General features: G+C 36.9%; 1 protein-coding gene across 1 annotated transcript in view; it reads right to left on the bottom strand.

Annotated features, from left to right (window-relative positions):
- Nucleotides 1-23,733, bottom strand: part of CNTNAP2 (contactin associated protein 2) — a 650,026-nt gene that overhangs the window by 448,610 nt on the left and 177,683 nt on the right. The window contains exon 2 of the mRNA XM_053467334.1: nucleotides 312-422. Coding sequence (XP_053323309.1) covers nucleotides 312-422 — 111 coding nt within the window. The remainder of the gene's footprint in view (nucleotides 1-311; nucleotides 423-23,733) is intronic.

Genomic DNA, 23,733 nt, shown 5'->3' with positions numbered 1-23,733 from the left:
AATTTCAAATTTTAGAAATACAATATACCTATATATCAGTTATGTTTTCCAATGGTATTTTTGTATCATCTTTAGGATTCTTATACATTTTTCTAATAGATTATAAGATTACAAGAGCAAGGCCTTCTTTTCGTTCTGTACCAGTATGTATAAATTGAAAGATGTCTTATTTCTTGTTACCATGTTACAGGTTTCTCTAATTTCTCAAACTGCAGAATCTCACCAACCAGATTATATAGCATATCTTTACTAGGCCTGAATAGCCTATCTCACATACTACAGACAAAAAAAGTAAAAAAATGTGTTCGTACCTTCTCTTTTGTTGAGTTTGGCATAACCTGGAGCATAACTGTTATACATCATGGATGAACTTCTAAAGGATTGATGGGGAAGCCCCGAAACCAAGGGCTCATCGCATTTCTCTGTAAAACAGAAACATCAAAACCATCATCCTTTTGCCGTAGTCTGAAATGTATCATCGGTTACTGATGTTACTCGTCAAATTATAATTTCACATGTACTGAATGTATAAATATAGCATAAATGATTTGTAATGTTTTCACATTGAACTAAATGAAGCAGCCTATATATATGTAACAACACACATTTTATAAAGGTAGTAATGCTTTACACGAAACACATTATGAGGACTCTACATGTCCTGAAAAAGAACTGCAAAAGTTAACAAATTGCAATTTGTTCAGTTTATGGAAACTTTGGACAATGAACCAATAAATTAATACATTTTTAATGTCAGCATTCTATATGATGTGTTGTACTAGGCCGTATCCAAGTAGACTATTCAGGAAGGTACCACATCACAAAATGATTGTAAATCTGTAACATACACAGACACCTTGTAACAAGCATAGGGTTAATATTTTCAGCCCTGGTGAACCTTTTAGATCATGCAATTTTTCATAATCTTTCATAATCTGCTAAATATGAGAAAATGTGTATGTTTGCACTAGAATGACACACTTATAAGATGCCTTGTTGAAACGGAACATTAACTGTCAATATAATTAGTACAGAAAATGTTAAATAATACAAGACACACAGAGTCTCTTTTTAATATTAATACAAAGTAGTTGGAACATAATTGTGACATCTGTGTCTCTTTTCTAATAACATGACTGCCTTTTTAAAAAAATACTTTGATTATAAAGCACTTTCATGCTACAGTTTCAAGTTAAGGTCTTTGAATATCATTCTTGAGGAAATCGTTTTTCGTGAGGAATCGTTGAGGTGGACATGGAGCCATGGGAATCAGTTCCCGATGATTGTTCTCCAGTTAGCATAAGGTCCATGTTCTTCCACCTACATTTTACCAGTAACTGCTGTCCCTACCCTAGCTTAAAAAATACACCTCAATGTATTTTATATATCATTACAAGACTTGTGTATTTGGATTCATACAATTTTTTTTTTAAACTGCCAATTTCAATAATCCGTACAAATGTCAGCTAATAAGAAGGGGCACTATTAAAGAAATGGGGGAGAGGCATTGCCCTGTTGCAAAAGTACTAGACCAGGCCAGAATCATGTAGACACAGGGACAGCCTCTCCACCATTTCCTCCAAATACTGGAGAAAATGTGATCAGAGGCTCCACCCTCGTCAAAAACAAAAAAGTCATTTTTGGCCCATTTGCCAAAAATGTAATGTATTTAGTGTGCCTTACATATAAATACTTAATTTTTCCTACAATATAGTTATACCTGCGTATTATACAAAGGATTTTATGATAAGTATTCTGGAAACGTTCACTGGTCTAAACAGTGAAAATGTGTTCATGATCTAAATTGTGTGAAAAACACACAAATCTTCATTCAATCATTCAAAACCCTATTAAAGCCTTTCCTTTTGCCACACTACCAACCACACACAAGAGAACACAAATACCTTTGCTCCTTAACAGCAAAGGCAAACTTAAATAATGAAGAAAAATGCTAGTCCAAACAGGATATTCATCCGCCAGCCAATGCGTATGCCTCTATATAATTGCCACTGTGTGTAAAATGCATCTTCCCATTTTTTTCCTTCACCACTTAAGTGCAGACCTAGGGAAATCATTTTGTTTATAATAACAGAAATATCTTTTCTGTGGAAATGATATGTTGATTCTGAAGAGACTTTGCATAAAAAAATAGTAGGACTAAGGGATCTCAATATAAACATATTGGAGGAGAGACGAGAAGGGATGTGATAGAAACATTTGAATGCATAAAGGGATTTAACAAAGTATAGGAAGTTTACTTCAAAGGAGAAGAAATGTCATAAACTAAAGCTGGAGGCCTTGATGTAATGTTAGGAAGTTTTACTTTACTGAGATAGTGACAGATAAGTAAAACAGCCTACCAACAAGCATGGTAGAGGTTAATACAGTAAGGGAATTTAAACATGCACTGGATAGGCATATGGCTATTATGAATCTAAGATGAGACTAAAGACTGATTAAGGTTTGAGCTCTTACAGCAAGAAAAAACAGATATATTATATGGGAAGGATGGTTCTTATCGGCTGTGAAATTCTATGCTTCTACATAATGTTCCCAATCAGAATACATATTTGGGGACAACCTCATTCAGCTTGATGCTTGAGTCAATGTCATCACATTTTTTTCAAACTGAAGAGCTCAGTTCTGCAAACAAGTGCCCTGGTCTCGGAATGGCAAGGTTACTGAAAATCCAAGATGGCAGGAACAGGCAGGAGGAAGCGATATCTCCCCACCTTCTTGACCGTGCTTTGTGGATACAGGGGGCGGTGCCCACATTGCAGCTACTGGTTGCCACCAGGGGGTGTGATCAGGCTGATTCTCCTGCGTTAATTGTAAAGTGATGACGCTATGGTGACGTTCTTCTCCAGGATAAAGGCCCTGTCATGCTATAAATAGCCCCTCCTTCTCTTCTTTATCGCTTCGTTAATGTGACGCTACCAGTCTGTGTTACCAGTGTTCATGTTGTTCCCCTTATATTTAAATTTCCTGAACATTGATCTCCTGCATGTACCTTGACTACGCACCAAAGCTGTCAGTCCAGTTACAAAGATGCCCCTTTCTCCAACTGTTTGGGACAGTGTTTAAGTTTGCACGTGAGCATGCAGTTCTTAACTTGCTCCCGGTGATGAGGCTCCAGCTTCAGCCTCATCAGGACATACTGTTGTTTAGCATGCATACCATTTTGATTTGGAACCCTCAGTTATTTTTCTTTCGTTTTGAAACAAAGGCAATTCCCTGTATGTTAAAGTTTAGCGACGAGCATAAACACAGTTTAGGGTCAGACTTTAAGAAAGTCCAAACTCGTATTTAGACTGAAAAAGCAGTCAATATGGAAATCCTTCATATTCTCACTCAGGGCTCCTTGGTGCCCTCAAGTAAAACATTTTCTACCCCAAATGTTGTTTACAAAGAGATGTTTTATAAGTAAGAATTGTCATCCTGTCCATTGTGTCTACTAAAGAGTTTTTTTTTCTTTTTTCTTTAGAAATAAAGACTGAACAAAAAGTAATTCCATGTTGTTTATTGATACTGATATTTAATATTCTCCTTTAGAAAAAAATTGATTTATTTCAGGGAAACTGAATTTACACAGATTTCCCAAAAGTTATCACATTACTAAATCATTATTAATTTAATTTAAAATCAAACCTTGCAATCTAATAGGCACGAATATGAAATATGAAACTTTTAAATACTTTATGGTAACAATTAGAGATGGGAAGGTCTGGGAAAAAAATTTGAAAATGGGGGATTCCATTATTTGCAAAGCCATTTTTTTTCCGGAAAAATTGTAAAAAGAAAATGGAGTGTGGAATATCTTCTATTGCAATGATAAATCATATGTTTATTACTTGGCATTCAAACTCTATTAAATGAAGACTTAACTTTTTTATTTGGTGTTAAGGTACAAATCTGATTGGGCGATGGGGATCTCTCTCCCAGTCCAATTCATGTTGGAGGATTAAAGGAGATCTTTAGTTTTTTTCTGTTTATGGTTTCTTCATTTATTTTGTTGCATTTGAGGGAAAGGGAGGGTTACCTGTTCTCATGTATAGTTGAAATGTTTACAGACCTTGTAACAAAAAATAAAGTTTTAAAAAGCAAATGTAGTTTATTATTTGAGGTGTAATGAAGCTACCTTTTTTCTTCCAGGTGGGGCATAAGAGAAAGGTATGCCCCATACTACAGAAAATTTATATTTTGAACATACATATATAAATATGTAATTATGAATTGTGAAAGGGCGAATGCCTGTGATTTATACATTCAGAGCCTAAAATGAATGAGGGCTTATGTATAAAAACTGATTCTGGTAAGTTCCACAGAAGTGGTAGAGGCTAATACATTGAGGGAATCTAAGACAAGACCAATGCCTGATTAAGATCTGAGTCTCAGGAAAAATAGACAGAGTAGGTGGGCTGAATGTTTCTTATCTGGCATTCAAATTTATGTTTCTAAGTTTGATGTACCATTCCATTGCGTAATAAAAGATACTTTTCTACCTTTGTTCCAGAATCACTTCTTATAATTTAACCTTAAATGTCATTTGATAGCAGATAGTAGTATTTAGGCACACCTACTCCCGCTAGTCCATGACTTGTATATTCAAGCCTTAAACCAACCCAACACATACTTTATTCTTCTTGATCTGCAGTTTTTCCTCACTTAATGTCATTCTGGTATCAGTTATCAACATACATCAAGCCACCGATCAAGATCTCATAGTTAGGGAAGACGCATTTTCAGATATACAAGTAGATGACACTCCGATGGACACTGTCACATTGTTTCTTAAACTGTAAACTCACAATAGCAAGACCATATTCTCTCTTTGTACCAGTATGTTAATCCTAATGTGAAATTATATAATGCCGATTTTAATGTTATAGCTAGTTTTCACTATTCCCCTATTGCAATAATGCTAAGGAATCTGCTGGTGTTCCATATATAAAAACAATATAATGCTCCCTTTTCCTTCAAAACAGATCTGATTTATAGTTGCAAAATTATTTATTTCTGTGAGCCTTTTAGAGGTGTTTCTGTGACATGTCTCATGAGTCCTATGATATATGAAGCAAGCAGGAAATTCTGTTGTAGGAATTTAGCTTCTCACATCAGTTAATGCTTGTTAGGCCATTGCTAAACTGTCTCTACTGGCTTTGGTAGCAGATCTGGTAGTCCTTTGAGGGTATTCACTCACCAAGCACTAAACAGCTGCTCTTTGCTGTCTCTGTATTAAGTCTATGGATTAAGTTCTCTCTTTATACTGGTTACCCCTCTTTTGCAAATGGACCAAATACGATTGACACATTTTTATTTTTGGTTTTGGTCCATTAGTTTTTAGACAACAAATTTTGTTTCCTAGCTTTTCAGTTCCAATGAAATTCGGAGGGCTTTTTCCATTAAGAAATGAAATTTGTTGTAACTCACCTTCACTCACACTCTCTTACACTCTCACTCACTGCGGGTACTCGGGTGATAGGGTCCGTGACAGTGTCTGGGTATGTTAGTGAGAGAGTCTTGTGTTAGTGTCAGATTGTTAGTGTAGGTGTCTATTAATGCTTGTTTATTTGAGTGTCTGTGTTGTGTTAGTGTGAGTGTTTGTTAACATTTCCACAATTTTTTACTTGACTCTGAGGGTAGAACATTTTTCTTAGTATTTTGGTTGAGTTTGCAAGGGTTGGCTTATCCACGGATGGGATTACCTACAAGTATATACGTTAATATAAAAATATGAACATGGTAGGAAATTATAGTGCTTCACAAGGTAATATGTAAACATTGTACTCTGCACCACATGTTAAATATTATGCTTAGGGTTTTCACTGGAATGTAATGCTTTCTGAGAGCCCGGTGTTTATGTACAAACATAAGCTGAAGCATTTCTAGTAGGTGATTTATGAACAATAAACAACAAAAGCTGAAATACTTTGCTATTTATGGTTGATCCTGTTACCTTAGATACATGCGGTGAAAGCATTGTAAACTTATATCGGCACAGGTAATCAGACATTAAATCTAATTTTTTAGATATGGTAAATGGATTCCTAATTCATTTTTTCTTTCTTTCTTTCTTTCTTTCTTTCTTTCTTTCTTTCTTTCTAAGTTTCTAACATTTTCCTATCAGGGAGTGTTTTGTATGATAAATCACCTATTTGCAGGCTCATATGGTTACACTGTCTCAATTTCTAAAATATGTAATGTATACATATTACATTATTTGTAAATATCCTGATCTAAAGGCATCTTAATTCCTTAAAGCCATTTGGATGTACTATTTTGTCCTGAGTGAAGTGTCAAAACTAAATCACACAAAGGAGGACTGTGCTGAGTCGGTACAGCCTCTTTGGTCCTTAAAATGTAGAATGCTAGGGTGTAAGGTCTTACCATGGTGCTCAGGTGCAGCCTAGGGCCCTACCCTGTGTGTGCACAGTGACATATTATTGTGAATATACATGTATGGTGACTAACGTACATTCATACACATTGACAAACTCACAGAGATCTTCATACAAAGGCATAAAATGATACAGTCTATGCGTACCCATTTATCTAAGGTGGTGAGGCACCACACAATCACAATGACCATCTGGTGTCTCCCTCCTTATGGTACCCTGAGGCCAGCCCGGTATAGCCCTTTGAAGTTATATGCTTTTTTATGTAAAGATATACCGGTATTTATTATTAACAGAGCTATTCTTTATTGCATGAAGCACACAGATTAACTGTATAACAATTTTTTATCTTATATCGCCTCCACAATTACCACAATCTATATTCCATCATTGTTATTTAGGATTTCCTCTCTCTTTTTTTTCAAAATCACTTTTGAGAAATTCTTTCAATTTAATATTGTGTTTTGTATGTCTGCTCACCACGCTTTTTTCATTTTTTTTTGTTGTAAATAATTTCATTTTTACCTTGCTGTGGTAGCGGTAATTTAATCGCTAAATATCACTGCATGACATATCCTCACATACATATTTTAGGTATTGATTTTTCCTAGAAAAAATTCACTGATAGATCCCCAGCATACAAAATATCTTAAAATCATACAAAATCACAGCACTTTGAAAAAAAAAAAACCTTTTGCATGATAAAATAGTACGTCCAGCATAATCAAATATATTTTGCAAAAAGCTCCTTGAATAAAGATTATGTATTACAGTTGAAAGTCAGTTACAAATCCTAGCCAGTTCCGTTTTGTCAGACAGCAAAGGTCTTCTGTTATAATTAGAAATGCTACATTTACTCAGTTTTCCAGAATGAGCAAATTCCGCATGCAGTCATAATTCCATATAGTGTCCAAATTATTACATAGCCTTCTTTACATTGGATCAGCTAGAGACTCTTTTCTAGTCCAAATCATGAATATTTTAATGAGCCAAGCCAGATGTTTGCCTGCGGATAATGTGGCTCAAATGAAGCCACTTCTGTGAAAACATACATATGCATGGAGAAGAAATACCTTTTTCTCCAAAGACGTTCTGTAAAGATACGGTTCCTAATACCTCACGGTTCTATTACTCAGAGTTTAATGGTGGGCATACAACATTTTGAACCTCTGCCTGGAACTGCCGGACACGACACAAAACTCACAACCGTTCATCATTAATGCTCACCTGTCTTCTAAAAACATGTTAACTTAAATCAAAGTAGAATAAAAAATATATTTTTTATAATAAGTTAGTCAATAGTAAGCTTGAATCCTTTTTATTGTTTGGTCATGTGATCATTTGTAAAGAAATTGCACTATTTGCGTTAGTAGTATAAGATATTCAAAGAAAGGTAGGCTATTCTTTTTTTTCTGAAAAGCTATTCAAATATATATGAGAAATATATATAACTTAGACATGTTTTTTGTTCATATCTTTAAATCAATTTATGATTGCTTATTAAAATAAAGTATGTAGGTAACTAAAGGTCCACCTTAAACTAGACTCAACCATCATTATATCAGAGTGCTTGTTTAAAGTGTTCAATGTTTTGCTTGTTCCTTGCAGAGTGTCCTTTTCCACTTCATTACAGATGTACGCTTAGGAATTGCTACAGCGGTTATGTGTAAATGAATAGATCCAAAATTAGTCCAATGATTCAGAACAAACAAGAAATAATGATCTCTTGCAGGGACAATTGCTAACAATTGTACATTTTTCCATACCCAAATCTTTCGTGTTTCGTGTTTTTGACAAAATCATGTAGAGGAGAAATTTTCCTTTACAATGACAAGGCTCCTATAGGACCCTATATAAAAACATGGACATTTCTGTATATTGTTTTATTCAACCTTTTTTTTTTATTTTTTAAAGCAGCAACATTTAGTTCTAAATGTGATTAGAATATATTATTTTTTTCTTTACTTAAGTTTGAGCACTCTGAACGTTATAATTCTGTCTAGCAAGTTAGCGGAAAATCACATTTGTACTTTTGTCCCTTCCAAAAAGAACGAACTTTGGAACGTATGCAATGAATATTCATTAAATCTTTCTGAAGCTCTCTCCATTAATTTTGACTTATGTTTGTGTAGGAAAAATGTTTTGTCAATGAGATTGCACAGGTTAATTAGAACATTCTAAATGAATATTCTTTAATGTTTTTGTTAATTGAACATATGCAATACGTATTAAAGAATATTCATTTAGAATGTTCTAATTAACCTGTGCAATCTCATTGACAAAACATTTTTCCTACAGCATATTTATTTTCCTAATCCATGAAATTTCCATACTTCTCATTTATAGATAATAACTTTACTTCACTTTGTGGTTAGTGCAAATAGTGTGAACCATATAATAAAAGCTGCAATAAAATGGCAAAGCACATTGAACCATATTATGAAGACAGCAATGCCAGCACCAAGGGCCGAAAAGGAAACTCTCATCATACTTTTATATCCTTCAGTTATTGTCCTATGGATGTACGGAATATATACTATTTGTGAATTTTGATCTTGCAACCTGAAAGCCTCTTGGAGATCTGAACATGGCACTGATTTTGTAACAGTGTGCAACATAACCACCTAAAAATGGCGTCAAATGTTCTTATGCTAACCATTTTGACATAAAAAATCCAGTATCGTAGCTTTACTATTGTTTCAGGATATTAAAACACAGAAAAGAATGAAAGTTTGGCTACAATTCTATTTCTAGCAAGAATAATTTAGAAACACTATATAGAAAAGTTCCCAACAAAACAACAGTGGTATTGTAATACAGTTGAAAATAAGTAGCTACTTATATTGCACCGTAGGTTTTTTTGGGCATTTTCAACATTTTTCAACAGGTTTCCACTTGGGTTTTTGTCCTGCGTTATTTTCTTGATGAAAAACGCCAGGAAAAACGCCAAGAAAACTGCCACTGCGTTCTCCTGCGTTTTGGCATTTTTTTCTGGAGTTTTTTCTGGTGTTTTTTCTGGTGTTTTAGCCTTTCTGTGGAAATTGCTTTTTTGACCTTAGGCAGTTTTTCCAGCCTTTACACGTTGGAATTGTCACCCAGCTAAAAGGTATCTGCCCCCTCCTGACGTCATTTACTTGGTAGAGTTCTACTTAAACGCCCCGGCGGACCCTTTTGTCTCTTTTCTGTGGTTTGTAAGGCATGCTTTATTCCGAATGTCTGCTCCTCTGGGAAGATTGGCCCCAAATGATGGTGCAAATTGTTTGCTGTTGCTTTTGGCACGCAGGATCCAGTTGGTTTGTTTGTAATGGCATGTTTGTTCCAAATGGTGTAAAATTCAATATGAACTTTGTTTTGTGTGAAACTGTTTGTTTCCAGCCTATTTCTTGTAGGACACACAGATACTGGGTCCATCCTCTGCATTGTAACTGTGGAAAAAAACGCCATAAAAAACGCCAAGGCAAAACCCACATTGCTTTTTCATGGCGTTATTTCTCTCCCATAGACTTCTAGAAAAACATGCTGCGATTTTGAAAAACTGCCACAGAGCCCAAAAAAGCAGAAAAACGCCAAAGAGGACTGAAAAAACGCCAAACAGAAAAACGCCAAGTGGATATGGCATTCTGCGATTTCCTATTGAAGAACAGCTAATATCTGGCCGCAGCGTTTTTTCACAAAAAAAACGCCGTGTGGCTGAATTGGCGTTTTTATGGGCGTTTTTAGCAAAAAAAAAACAAGTGGAAACCTAGCCTAAAGCAATTTTTTTTAAGAAAAAGAGTGAAAATGCATAGTAATTCCAGATACCATAGTATGATATAGAACTAGTAGACATCTGACATATCGGCAAACAAACAATCTTTACCTAATACTGTACTATTGTTTTGTTGTTACGCGCTCAATCTTTTCCAAAAAGCGAACATTCTCTTAAGAGTTGCGAGTGACTGAAAATATATGTAACTCTAAATTCTCTTACGATCAATTACATATCTAATCCCGCCATGCTAGACATTATAAAAAGCTAAGTGTATCATTTTATGGAAATGACTACACTAAAAATTAATTGCACTGTTATTCTGCTTATGCTTCTCTAATGTATGCGTTTATGAGCAGCTAGTTTCTTTGTGTTTAACCTGTTATCGCGATCAGCTGTTTAAAAAGATTATCTAATCTTATAGTTCCATATAGTTTAATTCTAGCACAAGCCAAATACTGTAGCTGTAGCTGTTTTGGATGATGTATGGCAAGCCGTCACTGACAATGTTGGTCAGTAGAATACATAATGAGTTATTATAAGCGCAAAAAGGGAACAGTTTATGTAATTTGCAATGTGAAGTTTTTTTTTTAAAGAAAACCTCTAAAGTTTGATTTGTGTTTGTCTGCCCGACAAACACAAATCACAGAATAAAGGGGGAAAAAAAATCAGAAGTTTTGAGTGGTTTGACAGCTAGAGTAAGTTTCAATTCAGGAAACCATATCATCAAAATTACGTTGACAGTGACACACACAGGTTGGGGAAGGGACTTTTGGGGGCTATTTGGAGTAATTCATCACTTTGCAACTGAAAGGAGCTAAATGCTAAATTTTGTTACTGCTCTTTGCTACAAAACAGAAGACAGATCACTATATTTGAATGACCAATCTCCATGTTGTGTCAGTGCTCAATGAGTTCCCTAATTTTGAACCTGCACTTGGATTTAGTGTCATAAGGTTGACGGCTGGAGAGGGAGCTGTCCTGGGTCAGGAGTAGGGCAACTTTCAAGGTCAATACATTGCTGTGTGATACCTTTTATCGAGCCAACATTCATGTAACATAAAACTTTGTGGACATTAGATGGAACTGAAGAAGAGAACTCTTAGGTTCTTCTCTATGTCAAACAAAAAACATAGTAATGTTATGCAATTGTATGCTTTTTAGCCCTCATTTCCTGCACAAATAACAACGTGGGAATGGTTGAAAATCATTTTTTTACAGATTTGTGTATGATTTTGTGTTCAAACCTAAACGAGGGAATGAGATCTTTGGCTCAAAAAATCTATGCTAAAGAAAACACTAAAATGCAGCAAGGTAGTATTTCCCGGTTGATTGCCTTGTATAAGCCAATATATACGGATATCAAATTTCAATCTTTCCCTGATTGAATTCAAATTGTTTTCCACCAAGTTAAAGAAAAAAAGTTACTCAATCAAAAGCACAAAACAGTTTTGCGAGCAAAGATTTAGCTTTACTCCTGTAGTTTGCATTTCAATATTTTTGATATAATACAATTAATCAGAGTATTTTTTAAATAAGAAATTGGAAGTGATTTTACTTTCACAGAGAACATATTAATAGAATATTTATGTTGCTGAAATAATGATGATAAGGAAAAGACATTTGGCTTTCTCCTATGACAGGTTTCAGTGATTACTGATAAAGCAGGATCAGTTTTAGCTGCATGAGCAAATGAACCGAGATGTAACTGAATCAACTCTGCAAATATCACGGGAGTTAGCCTGTAATCTAAAGATTAAAGCGTCACAGAGTGATCTCTCACAATACGTTTTTCAGCCAGACAAACAGGCTGCCATTGGAGATAACACATAAAACATTAGATAACTCTGAGAGGGAAAGCAAATCCTCAAAATTGTAATTCAGAGGAAAATAATTTCATACGTCTGTTACCAAGCCTTAATGCAAAAATATCAAAGGATGCTAAAATCATTATTTTACTCATGGAATTTTAACTGCTTGACATATTACATTTTATACAAAAAACAAAAACTGTCCGCGCTTTTTGTATACAGTTTTTGTTTTTTGTATACATTGTACAGCCAATACACTGTTTCTTGCTGCATGCTTACACCTGTTTGGTAGGCCTCGTATTACACATTTGTATTATTTGAGCCTGTGACTAGCTTAGCGCACCGACATTTTTTCTTTTCCATATTACATTTTATGTCCAGTAGCAGCAATTATGGGGCTAATGTATGTGATGTAACATTGAAAGGTCATTTGTGCTCATTGAAAAATACTGACTTCTGGAACCACTTAGTTATGTAAAAAATTTATTTAAAAAATTTAAGAATATTTATTTATTTGTATAAATCCATTGTGACCATTAACAGTAGGAAATTAACTCTAACCAACGGCTACTTAAGTGTTTTGTCAGATCGCAGGATAGTAAATTAGTTTTCCTTTAAATGCAGCCTTTATCTCAGCTTTTGTTTATGTTTTTCTCTTCATTACATACTACAACATATAAAGACGCTGCCTTGATTTTCAGAACTATATAACATTGTGTTGGAATTATCCTATCTTTTTCCTAATATACTAGCGTAAGCTCTAGAGGGCCCCGTGCGACCCCTGCGACCCCTTATTTCTCTTTCCTCATACCTATTGCAAATAGTTTATAAAGGGCCCTTCCGGCCTGGTCCATATACGCACCGTACAGGAACGTATGGGGGTCAAATGACGTCATGTGACCTAGAGGTGAAACTGAATAGGCCCCCGCACAGTGTGCAAGCAGCCGGATAGCAAGCTGCAGGAGTGGTGAGAGGTAAGCAGGGGTCAGGGTTGTTTGTTTGAATGAATGTGAGTATGGATGTGTAATTGTGTGTAAGCGAGTATAGATGTGCAATTGTTTGTGTGAGCATTGTGTGTGTAAGTATACATGTGTAATTGTGTGTGTGATCATGGATGTGTAGTTGTGTGTGTGAGCATGGATGTGTAATTGTGTGTGTGAGCATGGATGTGTAATTGTGTGTGTGTGAGCATCGATGTGTTACCGTGTGTGTGAGCATGGATGTCTGACTGTGTGTGTGAGCACGTATGTGTAAGTGGGATGAGATGGATTGTGTACATGTGTGTTAGTGAGTATGAATAAGTTTGTGTAATTTGTGTAAGTGTGTTTATACATATGTGCCAGCGTTTATGTTGGAAGGGGGGCAAGGGGCATAGACGGCACAGACAAGTTGTTTGGGGGCAATGATGGCACAGATCTACTGTTGGGGGGCCCAGGGGCAACTTTCCCACCAGGGCCGTGTGGTTTTTAGTTACGCCTCTAATCTAATCAGTTTTTTTACAATTTAATGTGTGTTTTTAACCATTTTATGAAAACAGTTAAAATTTCAAATGCGTAAATTATTATAGATTCTGTTGCCCGGATATACTTATAAAAGCAGCCAATGAGAGGTAAGAAAGAGCTCACATTTAAATTATTAGGACATTTTTGCGCATGCATACACAAACTCTTGCGGAGGCAGAACTGGAGCTGACTGGAGGTGAGTATACCATGTGGTATCATAGGAAACTTAACACTGACTAGAATGTCCCTAAAATTGAGTGATTGAGTGATACCAAACATTTTAATATGACATTCGTGTAGGATTGGTGGTGGAAGGGAGGTATGTTTCTCCTAGATTCCTTTCCTATGTGAAGTAACAGGGAAAAGAAAAAATGTCAGTGCGCTGAGCTAGTCACAGGCTCGAATAATGCAAATGTATAATATGAGGCCTACCAAACAGGTGTAAGCATGCTGCAAAAACAGTGTATTGGCTGTACAATGTATACAAAAAACAAAAACTGTCTGTGCTTCTTACCCTAATAAAGTTGGCAACAAATATATAAACATAATATGAATGAGAAGAAGCGGAGACAGTTTTTGTTTTTTGTATACTATGTGAAGTAACACCAGAGTCCTCCACCTGCTAGGTGATTAATTTAGGTGAATGAGAGGGTGGATATAAAAGGGAAGCCAGGAGGGCAGGTAGCTCTCTGCCTGAGGACACAGAAAGCCTGTCTGTGGGAGAGACATGTGAGTAAAGGTTGCTGGACTTATTATTGTTAAGTTGGCAGAGAGAAGCTCTCCAGCTGGTAGTGAGGGACATCCCTTGTATAGTAAGTGCGGGACAGGCAAGGTATTTCTTTTGTTGCTGTGTTGTTATATTTCTTTTGTCTTTGCAACCTTTCTAATAAACCTGACCCTGTGTCAGATTGCACGAACTTACTGCTGTTTGCCTGGTTTGAATGAAGACGGGCAGTTGTCCCTTGACCTCAGCGAGGGGCGATCCCAGACCTATCTCACAATATCCTAAACCAGCTTCTGCATATAGCAATCAGTGGAGTGTGATTTAAACTGCCTCTTAGTTCTCCTGCCATAACAGTAGTGACTCTGCCATCTCTAAAGTAAGAGGAAAAATAGCATATTCTTGGCTACCGGATCCCCATGGCTACAAGTATGTTTAAAATATAATCAAACATCGTCTTTATAATAAACCAACTAATTTCCCTTCAATGCATCTATATGTTACTTCCTGGTTTCATCGTAGGTTTATACAGGATGACAATTGTTTCTTAATTTTAATTCACAGTTTGCCATTCTATCTCCTATGAAAGCTATGAAATATTAAACATTACAGAACCTAAGCAACATCACATGATTTATGGATATTTCTGATTTAAAAGGGAACTTTCACATCTAAGAGAAAACCTAATGCGTCTTGCCACAAAGCAGAGCTATCCCATTAAGGGTCTTAAATGGGGACTGTGACAGCTGAGATAAAAACATGACTGAATCCAACACCAAAAGCCAGTTATGCCATATTTTGTTCATTTTATATATTTTATATATTAATTTACGCTCACATGTATTCAACTATAAATGAATACACTATAAGACCAAAAATATGTAGGAACCTATGAGGTTATACAAAAATAGGGTAGTATGCAGCCTAAAAAAGGCACAAAAATTCTGATTCTACACATTGCATATTTATTGTGTTATGCATATTTATAGGTTCTGACCAAGCCTAAGGGTTGAGCAGCCCTTCCTGCAACACAGTTGCCCCATTAATGGTGTCTAGAGAAGGCTTTAAAATGCCTGTAATGAGTGTAATTTATGTTAAAATGTAGTGAAGTCCCACTGATTCAGCTCCTTGGTAAGCCATGTAAAATTAGATAGGACTCGCCAAACTTGGGGTACTTTGACATAATGTCGGGCTAAGCAATACATGGCCATACAGTGTGACAAAATGCTCAGTATTTATGCCTCCTGCCAGAATAGGTGCCTCATTTAAGGTGTACAGAAAAGGCTTTACATAATTTGAAAGTCTCATTTGGGTTAACAACAGTGCGGTCTCATTGAGTTAACTCCTTGGTTAGCAAATTAACAATGTTAAGTTATATAGGACTTGCAAAACTTGGGGTAGTTTGACATAGTGTTGGGCTAAGCGATACATGGCCATGTAGTGTGACAAAATGCTCAATATTGATACCTCCATCCACATAGGATGTATCTGTATGAGATTGTATGAGATTGTTAGATATCCTTTTACAAAATAACAGACATTAATATCTAGTTGCCCCCCCCATTTGCATGTATAACAGCCTCCACTCTGTGGCTGTAGTAATCTGTCCGCATTCAGCCAAAAGAGCATTTGTGAGGTGAGAGCTGATGCTGAACAAAAAGGCTTGGCTTGCAATCTGAGTTCCAATTCATCACAAAGGTGTTTAATGGAGTTAATGTCAGGGCTCTGTGCAGGCCACTCCAATTCCTTCACATCAAGCATGTCAAACCATGTCTTCATAGACCTTGCTTTGTACACAGGGGCAACAGGGGCTGGAACAGGAAACAAGCATACACTTGTCTAAAATGTCTTTGTAGGCTGTAGCATTAACATTAGCCTTCACTGGAACTAAAAGGCCTACCACAAACCCTGAAAAACAGCCCCAGACCATTATCCCACCTCCACCAAACATTAGAGTAGGCACTATGCTTTCCAGTTTATAGCACTCTTCTGGCCACCGCCAAACCCTGATTTGTCCTTCCAGACAGTGCAGCATGACACATCACATTTTAAATGCTCCAGAGTTCAGTGGTAGTATGTTTTACACCACCCCAGCCAACACTCTGCATTGTGCATAGTGATTTTTGACCTTTGTCCTTCTGCTTGGCCATAGAAACTCAATTTAATAAGATCCAAATGCACAGTGTTTGTACTGGTGTTGCTTCCAGAGGCAGTCTGTAACTCTGAAGTTCTGTAACAGAAGCAACATCTAGCTAGCTCATGACTGATTTGCAATGATTCTGCATTTTTAGCATCCCCATAGCAGGTCTCACTTTACAATCTGCTGTTCACTGAAAAAGACAGCAAGATGGGGCAGATGTTGTGGCAGCAGGATGGCATTTCTCATATACAGCACAACTGGGGGCTCTGTACAATTCATACTGCGTATATCTGTGAAATATGCATTTTACATTTCTTCTCCATTTGTATGGAGTATAACAGTATGGGCTCTTATAGAAATCTCTAAATGTCCTAAAGAAACAAAAACTAATGATTAAGAGGAAAGTTACTGTTGAACATTGCAAACATCTTGGAAATATTCTAGTCTTCAAAAAACCCTTTGCTTTTAAGGGCTTAAAACCATGATTCAAAATTAGTTTTTTTTTAAACATATGTATGTACCGGAAAACATTTGACTTTATACACTTTAATGACCCAGTTCCATAATTTAACGCAGTCTTTTACATGGTACTAAAGATCTAGAAACGTGTTGCCTCAATGAATGGGCAATGAGAACCCATTATTTTATATTATATAGCTAGAATGTTTCAGTTCAGTCAAATATATTTGAAAACCTCTTGATAATCATTTGTAATATGTATTTTATATATATGGCATTGCATGTCTGAGACATGACAATTTATATCACCGCCATGTACCAATAGCAACTCATTCCACATTAGATGTGATGATTAAACAGGACATTTTTAGGCCCTTATTTTTAAAAATTCCTTTATTTAGAGGCATTATTTATAGCAGGGCTTAAAAAAATTGTTCCACAGAGACAGCCACAAAATTTAGGCGCCAAGAGATTTCATGTCATGTGACCATAATGAGCTCACTTCAAAGAACAAAAGGAGGCTGCTGGACACACCAATCAGCTCAGGCACCAGAATGGTATGGTGACCTTGCACCTGTTTTGTCAAGAACTGTTTTATAGAGAAAACATAATCACATTTCTGTTATCGTTAAAATAACCATTTGCTAGAGGTCTATAGCCTTGATGGTAAACAAAGCAGCAAATTCCATTAAATGATGGTAAAGTATGGACTAATTTGTAACTATTGTGTCACAGGTTTAGGTGAATCCTGGGAAGCACATATTCTGCAGTCATTCTGTGTCTCTTTTGTGATTTTATGATCTATAACTCCTGGGCACCCTCCTTTGGTTGAGTTGGGATGGACTGTTTTCTTTATGAACAGATCATATGAACAGATCACTATTTTCTTGTTTGTTAAATCAGAGATAATAAGGGCTTTTGTGACTTCTGGACATTACTAATATTTTTTCATGCAAGTATTAAAATCTGCATGTGCTACACATGACGGTAATGAATTAAATTGAAAGGAGTCATTAGTCTGTCAGACCTGTTTGGTTCATTGGCAGCCTCGGGGATCATTTTAATATATTGGCTCGTTGCTTTGCAAAAGAAAAGCAATTTTTAACAAAGTGGGTTTCTTTCACTTTTGTAACTTATCAAATAGGAAAGAATGCAGTGGCATATAAAAAAATATTAATGAAAATATGATATAGTTTAATGAAAGCAAAAAAACCTTTTAGTTTAGAATCCTTGTCAATTCAGTTTAATATGTGTTGTTGAATATCACGGACATTTGGCATTGTAAGCTTGGCATAGTATCTACTAATGCAGACAAATGCAATTTTATTTATCTTAGCATTTAGGTGTCAAATCAAATGTTGCCTGTTTAAAATCTGTATTTGCAAGGAGTACCTTAAGAAATAATATAAAGAAAGCACAAAAATGTATATTGCCATAATGGAAACAGAAAAAAGACTTTCGCAATTTCTACCAAGAAGAAGTCTGCAAAGTGATACCTACTAAACAAGAGATCTTCAAAGTGATCTCTACTAGACACATGCATGCGGGCCTAAAAGGATTCAGATTAATTTTTCGGGTTTTGGCCCATTCGTTTTCAGGCAATGAGTTTCGCTCCCTGCCCATTAATTTTGGATGGAAATCAGAGGGCATTTATGATTCAGAAACAAACTTTGCTCACATTTTCATTCTCGTTTAATCTCTCTTTCACGCTCTCTAAATGTTTCCCTATCTATTCTGCTGACCACCTCCACTTCCACACATTCTCGTTCTTCATTTTCTCCCTTTCATGTTTTACTTTCTCACTTCTATCTTTGTCCGCATCTCCATGGACATAACCTGTGCGAACTTCTGCCACAATGGCATTTCCCACTCCCTTGATCCGCAGGGCCTTAGGGCAAAAAAGACAACGAGTCGGTGACATCCTCTAGCATGATTGGAGGATCAAGGGAGAGAACGCGGCCATTTTGGCAAAAGTTCTTGCCAAGTTATGTGCACGGAGATGTGGATGAAGATCGAAGATGAAACAGAGAGGATAGAAAATGGAGAATAAGAACAAGAAGAAGCAGAAGTGGTCGGCAGAAGAGAGAGAAAATGAACCAGAATGAGAGTCTGAGAGAGTGTGTGAGTGAAAGGGCCCATGAATTTCAGGCAACAAATTTGGAGCTTTTCGCTTAGTTTTTGTCCGCTTCCTGGTGGGTCTGGCCTCATTTTCATGGCTTCATACGAATCACTGAATTTGCCAAAATTCTGTAAATTTGCAATTCATGCAAATCCGAATGCATAAGTCTCATTTAAACCAAGAGGAAGTCTTCAATGTGATCCCTACAAAGAAGTATCTTCAAGATGATCCCTACCAAGAGGAAGAGGTCTTCAAAAAAGTAGTATTGGAAACTCATGAAAACTTATGAACACTGATCCATTGAAAGGTCTGACAAATGTTCTTTACTACCAGAAGTCTCATAACAAATTGCTACTTCTAAATATTAAGCAACAAAAAACTTTTCCTGCACCTGTCTGTAACAACCCCAAGCCATCATGCATCGTGGGGTACAGACAGAGCCCCTTGTATCCCCTGCACCTGGGCTTCCGGTCCGTGACACACAGTCAATATACTTACCAAAAGGGCAATGTCAAATATATTTTCTAAATATCCTAGTATGGATAAACATAACCCTAATATTATTCAACGTAGAAGTCATAATCACATGCGTGAACTCATGGATATAAGTGGCAAAGGACTCTTATGATGGAACATTTCCTAAACCCAACCCATAGGATTATCTTCCCTAAATTATTTTTGCACTACTAGAGGTATATTAAGTAAGCAACGAGATGAAGAGAAGTAGCATATTTCAACTCTGTAACTTCATTGTGCATAAGAATGGAACAACCACACAAGATTAATGTATAGATTAATTACTGAGATGTCTTTAAAATAAATAGGACTTCCAGATTTCAAAAAATCTTGCAGCATGAGAACATGTTTTGTGTTTAATATCATAGTCATATTGTTATGTGGAAAGTATGTTAGCTGTGTATTTTTCAGCAAAGTGGAGCAATATCCTCTAATCCTCAGTTTTTATAGTTTAGTTCTTTTAGTTTAGTCAAGGGAAAAGTTTTTGAGGGCAGTGCACATGGGAAAATGTGCATACACAGGCATTACAAGGACATCCAATGCCTTAGGACAAATTGTCAATGAGCTACCCCCAAACAGATAATCAAAATAAAATGCAGGTAGCACATCTTAGATATAGAAAAACACTATACATTCACAGTGATATTATCTGTTCCTATTTTTATTATAATTCATAGAGATAGACAAACAAGTAACTATGAGGCGAGTAGTTGTATGGGGTGCCTCAATCAGGGAGTATCAGACAGTAGCCTGTAGCTAGGGAGACAGTTCCACAACAGAGCTGTACTGGGAACAGAGACAGCCCTGGCACTCTCTCTGGCAGCAGGTGGGCGATGCGTGCAGACAACCTCCGCTGCTGCCAGCTCTTCCTCTGTGGCATCACAGGACCTTCCAGTGCTCCACTATAGAAGCCCAGGTGGAAGTGCCAGCAGCAGCGGAGGTTGTCTGTGCACATCCCGCAGCCCGTGGACGTTTGCGGGATGTGCACAGACAACCACCACTGCTGCTGGCACTTCCACCGGGGGTTTTATGACAGAGCACTGGTGTGACATGACCTTCCGTTGCTTAGTCATAGGAGCCTGGCAGAAGTACCAGCCAGCAGCAGCGGAGGTTGTCTGCACGCATCGCACAGACGCCCACCGGCTGCCCCCACTAGACACCAGGGAGTCTGAAGCACGGGGAACAAGTCTAGGGGTGCACTGGTAAGTCGGGGGACGGTAAGAGTGGCATGGGGGAGTATAATGGTTTTCTGGAGGCAGAGTAGCATATAGGGGGTTAAAAGGCATATCAGGGAGGCAGAGTGGCATATAGGGGTGTATAAGGCATATCTGGGGGCAGGGTGGCATATATTTTTGTATAAGGCATATCAGGGCAGAGTGGCAAATAGGTGGTTAAAAGGCATATTTGGGGCAAATTGGCATATAAGGGGGTATAAAGCATTTCAGGGGGCACAGTGGGATATAAGGGATATAAGACGCATGACCACGTGCATAGTCCTGTGCATAGTCCTGTTTTTGAACAGATTTCCACACAATGGTTTGTATTGGCCCCAAATATATGTTTTTAAATTTGTTAACCTTTCTTCATAACTATAGTGCTCCATTCCTTTTATTAATTTTGTAGCCCGCCTCTGCACTTTTTCTAGTGCTATGATATCCTTCTTTAGAATTGGTGCCCAAAATTGCACAGCATATTCAAGGTGCGACCTTACCAATGATTTATACAGAGGCAAAATTATATTTTTATCCCGCGAATTGATGCCCCTTTTTATACACGACAATAACTTACTGGCCTTAGCAACTGCTGACCGACATTCCACATTGTTGCCTAGTTTGTTGTCTATAACAATTCCCAAATCCTTCTCATTTGTCATGACCTCTAATTCACTACCGTTTAGGGTGTAGGTTGCTTGTGCATTCCCTACCCCGTAGGGCATAACTTTACATTTATCTACATTGAATTTCATCTGCCATTTGTGTGCCCAGCCCCCCAGTCTATCTAGATCCCTCCGCAGCACTCACCCTGTATTACTTTACCTAGTTTAGTGTCATCTGCAAACACAAAAACATAACTTTCAACGCCTATTGCCAGGTCATTTATAAATATGTTGAATAAAATTGGTCCCAGAACAGAACCCTGAGGGACACCACTTACCACTTTTGACCAGCTTGAAAATTTACCATTTATAACAACTCTCTGTTCTCTATCTCTAAGCCAATGTTCTACCCAAGAACAAGAATTTGCATCTAGACCAATTTAGCGTTAGATTAGACACACTAGCAGTAGGTGTTTTTGCCCCCATTCTTGGCCTTCTTAAACATTTTAAACAAATACTATGATTGACACAACAGAAAATTCTCCAGATTTGATTCAGAGAGTCTGGGTGAAGCTGGGTCTCTGGATCCATTTGTTGTTTTTCTGGGCAGTGGAGCAGTGTGTATGGCCAATCCTACCCATGCTCCACCTACCACTTTCCCTTGGTTCCCTGCCCAGCACCCTCACACTAAAGCCCATCTAGAGCTAGCCTTCGGATTCATGAAGCCACAACGTCTAGATGAGGATGAGCTCCAGGTAGCCTACTCTGGGAATTTCCCAGGAATGCTGATTGGCAAACAAAAAAGCATAGGTTATATGAAGCTGAAGAATAGCTTCATAAATGTTGTTATGCTAAAAACTGTGACAGTGATAGTTCCCCTTTAAACACAAACTTGTAGAACCAGCCAGTACATAGCTACTGGTATGAATTTTAAACTTTTAGTAAATAGACAGCAATATAAAAATAGAAGATTGCAGGAAAATGTATTGAACGTAACAAGTGAAGGGAACAGTTAAAATATGTCTTTAATGTTGAACAAAACTACATCTGTAATGTTCTGTTACTGCATTTCCCGAAATGTTATGATTATAGGTATTTTCATTCTAGATGACTATAAAGTTCAGACTGTTAACCTTTCATACTGTTTCTTATTGTTACAAATGCTTACCATGAAGTGGTGGGGGCACTTGCCATTAAGGAAATTCAAAGTAAATTCCTTAAATGCTACAAACAAAGCATGCTATAAGATCTTTTACATAAATTGACCAAAATAAAAAGCATATTCATCGATGAGCAAAGGCTTGCTCTGGTAACTCACAAGTTATGTGCTTTTCATACGTTATAGTTTATGCTCAATGAATTGATATTTTAGCAACATGTACCAAAGGTTGCCACCTTTTCCTCAAAAAAATACCGGCGAGGTTGGAGCCACAAAAGGGTTAAGCCACAAAAGGGGTGGAACCACTTAATGTTGCATGACCCTACAAGATTGAGCTTCAGTCTCCTTGATATAGGTACTCCCTGACAGTGATAAATCATATAGTTAGCCAGACATAGACAGTGGTACTATTTCTATTATTATATAATGATATATGAACTATGGATGGTACAGTATAATGCCTATCATTGTATTCTGAGCTAAACAAAAATGAGTGTACAATATAACTGTTATTGTTATATAGTGATACAGTGGTACAGCATAACTCCCAACACTATCTACTCCCACCACTGTGTACTAAGCCAGACACTGATGGTGGTACATCATAACTCCAATCACTGTATACTGAGTCAGATATTGATGGTGGATTTAACTCCCATCTCCCATCATCATTTTGTTTGCATTTTGTTCCTTTTTTCATTATTATTCACTCTTACTCACACTCTCTCACTTACGGATGCTCTCGCTCTCTCATACTTTCACTGACTCTTACTCATGCTCTCACGTTCATGCTCTCACTTTTCTTTGTCCCCCTCATACATTCCCTTTTCACTCTTTAGTTTTTCCTCTTTCTTTTTTCCTTTTTCTTTTCTGTCCCTCTCATTTCACTCACTACCTCTTCTCTCTCTTAACTTTATTTCTTTTATCTCTTTTTATTATCCTTTCTCCCCTTATATCTTTCTTTCTTCACACATCATAACTCACTCCCTGATACATACCATACTACACTACCATTACACCTCACACTCTTCATGTCTCACAACCATCACATCTCACACACAACTCCTTTCAAAACCACACCCTGCGATTGGCTAAATGCTTGTGAGCTAATTAAAACAAGATATTATTTATACAACTATTTAGAACTGCATATAAATAAGGCATATACTAGCCAACAAACTATGATTCTTGTGATTCAGTGTAATTTTAATGATGATGTCCCGTTCAAAGTGAAGTTATGTACCTGATCATTCATTTACATTTTGAAGACATTCGCTTTGAATTTACCCGAGGTTGATAATATATTTTTAATTAATTATACTTTGATAGTACTGACAAGAATAAAAT

This window comes from Spea bombifrons, chromosome 5 (assembly GCF_027358695.1).
Source record: "Spea bombifrons isolate aSpeBom1 chromosome 5, aSpeBom1.2.pri, whole genome shotgun sequence".
Taxonomy (NCBI): Eukaryota; Metazoa; Chordata; class Amphibia; order Anura; family Pelobatidae; genus Spea; species Spea bombifrons.
The sequence above is the reverse complement of the archived record's forward strand: the minus strand, read 5'-3'. Positions and strand labels throughout refer to the sequence as shown.